We start from the raw sequence: 5,960 nt of genomic DNA on the forward strand, positions 1-5,960 counted from the left end.
ACGCACACGCACACGCACACGCACACGCACACGCACACGCACACGCACACGCACACGCACACGCACCCGCACACGCAACACGCACACGCACACGCACACGCACACGCAACACGCAACACGCACACGGAGCAAGGTATGTACGCGGTATGCGGCGCCATGGAGAAATGGCCAATCGCGGACAAATCGACGCAGCGGAAACGATTTCCCCCCATTGCGATGGCATGGCGCTCGCTGGTGTGAGGTATATGTAGTAGATCGTACGATTTTCGAGAGCGAGAGAGAGAGAGAGAGAGCATGCATTCGAAGATCCGAAAGTTCTGTCCGCTCTGTATAGCGTTCAGAACGTGATTTGGGGGCAGGACAAGCAGCAGCGGTGCGCTAAGGATCAACGAAAGGGCAAAAAAAGCCGCTGCGAAAGGAAGCGAGACTAGAAGAAAAGTAGGGAAAAGACAAGGCGTCGCGTGGTATGTTCCAAAAGAACCAAAGCAGGTGGGGGAGAACTGGCGAATGACCCGCTCGCTCACCGCTTCTCACTTCTTGCGGAACATGCTACCAAAGCCACCCTTGCTCTTTGTCGTGGATTTACCGTCACCAGCGACGGAAGGAGGAGCAGTGTTTGCCGGCGTCGAAGCTCCCGCCGTGGTGCCAGCGCGTGGAGGGGCCAGCAGGCCCGCGTCCCTAGGTGGCCCTCGTTCATCTCCATCTTGCCATCTAGGCAGCGTTTCGCGAAGCAGATCCTGGAAAGCGGGCATGAGCTTTCTGAGTGTGAGCATTTCCGGAATCGGAGCCGTTGTGCCGCGGGGCTTGAAGGACAAGTCCGGCTCCACCTCGCCAGAAGATGAGACGATATGTTGACCCAGAGGGTCCAGCTTGTCGAACCATGCCCAGGGAAAGTCTGCCTTCTCGGTACCACGCGCAAGGGTGCGGACATCGCCTTGCTCGATGGGCACGCCTTCCGCCTTCATCAGCTCCTTGAGGAGCGCGTCGACATCCTCAATCTCCTGACGCATCGAGCCTTTCGGAATGTCATCCGCATTCAACCCGCTCGCCGGAGCTGCTTCAGGTCGTGCGAGGATAAAGTTTTTGCGCATCTCCAATTCGTACCATACTTTTTGCCACTTGACAAACTGAGCCAGCTCGTCCACCTCCTTGACGATATTGGCAGCATCCTCTTGCGTCAGACGGTCATCGCGCAGAAGCTCTTCCAAGTTCACTTCGAGATTCTTTGCCTTTCGGTTGGCAGGGTTGAGCGGATCCGTGGTGGACATGGCCATGTAGTCTGCTCCCGTCTGCAGCCAGGCTGCGAACGGATCGATGATGGTGTGCATCTGAGAGAAGAGCAGGTACAAACTCTGCTCGTGACGAGCCGCCAAAGCGATGAAAGCGACCAGCTGATCGTCGCCCTTCTTCTTGATCTTGATGAGGTCGTCGATAAAGTTTTGAAGATCGTGCAGACGCTCGGACAAATCGACCGCAGATGCGATCGAACGAATGGCTGGAAAGAAGACTTGCTGGAGCGAGTCCTTGATAATGGTGGGGATGAGCGAGCCGCTGGCAAATAGAATGGCTTGCTCGCGATCGCGCTTCTTTAGGCAGACACGCAAGTGCAGCTTGAGCAGGGCAAACGTGCGAGCCTCGTCGGCCTCTTGAGACGAGACGCCCCAATTTCCAGCTGCGCGACCTTCCAGGGCTTTGCCTGCCGGGGTTTTGGGAGGGTACGCGAGGTTGACATCCGCCGCGTAGGGCGACTTGGCGTACGACTTTTCCAATTGCTGGACGTACGATTGCTTCTGCGAGCTCAATTGCGTACCGCTCGAGTGCAGCAGGATCGTCGTGAGGACATCCGCGCCGGTCCTCTCTGCGCGAGACCTGATCGCACGACCTTCCGGTCTGCTTGCACGCTTGACGTACTCTTCAATCTTCTTTGTCAGCTCGATATCGTTGATCTCCTTTCTAAAGGGCACAATGTAGTCCTTCTGAAAGGCCGTCGCTTCTTTACCCAGCACATATGTAAAGACGCGTTGGACGAGCGACTTTGCACCCGCTGGTCGAGCCAAGAGCAAGCCAAGGATACCGGAAATCATCGATTCGGCGTTTGCGACCTTTAGGAGCTGTCTGGCACCCCAGTACGGGAAGAGAGCGTGGATGCCCTTCACCACACCAAAGATCGAGTCGGCCGCAGGCGACGTCACGAACAGGTTGTGGAAGAGGTAGGCAGCATGCATGCGAGCCCATTCTTCTGCGTTGCGGCTGGGGCGTGTGAACAGGAGAAATCTCATCAGTGCTCGCGCATGCTTTCGAAGACATCCGCCACCACTCACTATCTGGGAGGAAGATTTCTGATGTTGCTGACCTGCAAGTACGCCATCGTCTCCTCGAGACCGGCTTCGCTCTCGATTGTGTGCTCCTTGAAAGCTTGCCAGTCTCGGCGCACGCGATGAGTCTCCTTGCGTGCTCGACGCCACACATCACCTTCGGGGCCTGAAAAGAGGCTGTCGATCTTGTCCATCAGGGCATCGTCGATGCGAATAGGCTTGTCCAGACCTCGCTTGACGGTGCCCTTGCCCCACTGCTTGCCGACGCCCCACCTTTCGCTTCCGGATTCTCCCTTTCCAGGACCCTTTGTCTCCCCCTCCCCACGCACACCAAATCCTCTTGCCATGAAACCTCCGAGGTAGCGGGTGAATGCGAGCGTGTAGAAGCGTCGACTGGTCAGCTCGGCTCTCTCGGTCGAGTGGGAAAAGTTGCGCGCAGCAGTCTCGTCAAAGTAGGGCTGAATCCGCTTCTGCCAGTACTTGAGCGGCGCCTCCTTGAGACCAGGAAAAGGCTTCAAAAAGACTTGGAACATGTGTCGGAGCATCAGAGGCTCGGCGATATTCTCTGCTCGGCGCGCCTGATCTTCATCGGCATAGGGATCGTCAGCTGCAGCGGCGAACTCGCCCTTGGCAAACTCGCTGTCCATGTCCAGATCCTTTTGCACGCGCTTGAGCTTGGGTCGCGTGGGAGAGAATGGGTAGCCGTACTGGGTAAGAGCACCCAGCTTCTCCAGCTCGCTCCATTCGAGCTGCATTTCTGTGGACACGAGCGCTTTCAGGAGATAGTGGCGCTGCACAGGCGTGAGCAGATCCACCTTGTCAGCGCGCTTGGATCCTCGCTTGTGGGCAGGTGTTGAGCTCTTTTTGGCCGCAGCGTTCGCCCTCTCCTCCTCTTCGATCAAAGCAGCTGCGTCTTTGCTGGGTCCTAGAGGAGCGCCGTAATCCTCTTCTGCCTCTTGCAGAGCCGCATTCGCGTCCGCGTCGTCGGGGACATCAGGGTCATGCTCATCGTCCTGCGCCGCCTTGTTGTTGTCGCCCTTGAGCACATCGTCCTGTGTTACGTGGAGAGGGAAGCGGACAGTCAGCGATGGGACGTCGATGGCAAGGATGAGAGCGTAGCCGCAGCAAAGCAGTGACCTGTCCAGCAGAAGCTGCCATCAAATCTTCACTGGTGACGTACAGACTGTTCTGGCGTGTCGTCTCCCTTGCCAAACATGCCAAAGAAGTTGAATCCACCAGGCAGAGACTGCTCGATCGACTCTCGGGCAGGAGAGGTGGGGCGCTGCTCCGCGTTGCGAGAGTCTGCACGCACGCGTGCGCTAGTGTCCTCTTGAGTCTTGTCTGCTGGCGCTTCACGAGCGTCCGTTCCGACAAGCTTCTCATCGCTACGCACGCGCTGCTCGACTTGAGCATCAGCCAACTCTTGAGCATCTTCATTGTCCTTGTGGGACTGGCCGAGATCAGCAGGCTGTCCCCTTGAAGCTCCCTTCTCGACATCGTCGCCAAAACGAGGCAAGGCTGGGAAGCTTCTGACGCGGTCAGCGCCACCCACAAGGGTAGCGTTGGGACTGACAGCAGCAGCGGCAGCAGCAGCGGCGCTTCCTCGAGGCTTGTTGAACGTGGTCCTGCGAACAGTGTCTCCCCTGTGCAGACCAGCATCGTCATCGTCCTTCTGCCAAAGCACAGAAGTGCGCTTCTTTCTAGCCTTGTCCGCATAAAACTTTGCAGACTCTTCCCTTTCCGCCTCTGCGATGGCAGCAGCTGCATAGCCCGTAGAGCCGATGCTCAGAGCAGAGCGTGCGCCTAGACTGGCATGTCGACTCCTGCTGCTCGATGCTCCTGCGACGAGGGCAGCAGCATCGTCGTCGTTGCAATCAAAGCGCACGCTGCTTCGAACGCTGGCACGACCGCTGCTCAACATGCCGCTGGAAGCGCCTGAATGCGCCCTGTATCGTTGCTGAGCCAGCGGAGAGTTGGATCTGGATGCCGATGCCGCATTGCTCATCGTCGGACTTTCACTCGCCACCTCGCCGCCGCCACCGCGACCACCACCACCACCACCACCACCGCTCGCATCTGCTCTGCCGCTGACACCGATTCGCCTGCCCGTACCCGTGCTGACACCACCACCGCTGCGATTGCCGGGTGCCAGACTGCTCTGACGACTCACGCGGTATCTCGCTGCATCTGAAGCTCCGTTGGACGCTCCATGATCGCCGTTGCTGTTGTTCAAAGACTCATTCTTCTGGGCTGCCGTCGGACCTGCGCTTTGAGCAGCCTGAGCGGCCTGAGCAGCAGCAGCAGCCTCCTGCTTCTGGTGCTGCTTCTTGGACCCGATGGAGCTCAGGATGGACTTTCTTGATGGCTTCTTCTCCGACATCTTGACAAGGAGCGCGGTGTGGGGAGAGAGAGAGAGAGAGAGAAGAATTGGTGGAGCGGAGCGGGAGCAACAGAAGCAGCAGAGATGTTCGCGAGTCGCAAGAGATGTCGGCAGCAGCGCGGCAGCGCAGGAGAGACAGGCAGGGCAAGACGCTATATGCTGAGCGGCAGCAAGCAGTCAGCAAACGGCGGCCGGCGACCAGTGCGGGGGGGAGCGGTATAGGCGGAAGGGCGTTTGCGCGGGTGTGCGTGCAGTATAGGTGGAGTCACGAGTGTGGGGAAGAGAGTGGGTCGTTGTGTTGCGCGCAAGAAGCACACTTATGCAAGAAGTGGCTTGGAGAAAGGGACTAGCGGGGGGGAAGAGACTGAGTGATGGGGCGAGCGAGAGGCGGGCGGGCGGGCGGGCGGGCGGGCGAGCGAGCGAAAAGGTGGATCGGATCTGGTGCTGGCGCAAGAAGAACGGTGCGCCGCGCGGCAGCTCTGGCGTCTGCGTGATGTGCGTGTGCGTGTGCGTGCGTGTGCGTGTGCTTGCGCTTTGTGCTTGTGCGTGTGAAAGGGTGCATGCGTGAATGAGACGATGGAGTGTGGGGCAAAGGCGGGGGGAGAGGAAATCGTACTTTACTATCTGCTCGTTCGAGGCACTTGATCAGCAAGCATGCAGCGAGCGGCCGCCCTTTTTTTTTGCGTAATGAGCTCCAATGTATATAGGATCGATGGGTGCCGTGGCGCGCTCTGTGCTGCCCGCCCGCCTGTCAATCTTTCAAAGCTACTCACGACTTCTTTGACGCGATGCTGGCGCCAGCTAGGGCGCACAGCTGCATGTAACTCGTGACTGCGTAGCTGCAGCTGTTGCCCGCGATGATACTGTACACATATATGCGCATATGCTGCAAGCAAGCGCGTGATTGGGAAAGCTTGCACTTCGCAGCAGTCTATAGCGCAGCGCAGCGCAGCTGCATCTCATCTCCCTCCCTCCCGTGGTCGCTGCTGCTGTCTGCCTTGCCTTGGTGTTGTGCGTGAAAGGCGGGAGAAGATGCTGCGTACCGCACGGTGGGAGCATGCCATGCCAGCATCGGTAAGTTGTTACAATAGCCTCACCCACTGCGGGTCTTGAGTGTATGTATGTAAAAACATGCCAGACCGCGCGCAAACCATTCATTGCAAGGACGATGCATGCGGCGATCGACCGCCGAGCTATAGGTGCGCCTGCCATGGCCGCGGCCGGCTGCTGCTCGCTGATGCCGCGGCGATCGTTGGGGGGGGGGG

General features: G+C 58.6%; 1 protein-coding gene across 1 annotated transcript; it reads right to left on the reverse strand.

Moving 5' to 3' along the window:
- Positions 1-288: 288 nt before the first annotated feature.
- On the reverse strand, positions 289-5,086 carry IE81DRAFT_327260 (hypothetical protein). Its single transcript, XM_025515061.1, has 3 exons — positions 4,486-5,086; positions 2,322-3,367; positions 289-2,250 (listed from the first exon to the last, which is right to left on the reverse strand). The coding sequence occupies exons 1-3, from the start codon at positions 4,693-4,695 to the stop codon at positions 531-533; spliced, it is 2,976 nt and encodes a 991-aa protein (XP_025365828.1). The 5' UTR covers positions 4,696-5,086; the 3' UTR covers positions 289-530.
- Between the last annotated feature and the right edge of the window lie 874 nt (positions 5,087-5,960).

This window comes from Ceraceosorus guamensis (genome assembly GCF_003144195.1).
Source record: "Ceraceosorus guamensis strain MCA 4658 unplaced genomic scaffold IE81scaffold_220, whole genome shotgun sequence".
Classification (NCBI taxonomy): domain Eukaryota; kingdom Fungi; phylum Basidiomycota; class Exobasidiomycetes; order Ceraceosorales; family Ceraceosoraceae; genus Ceraceosorus; species Ceraceosorus guamensis.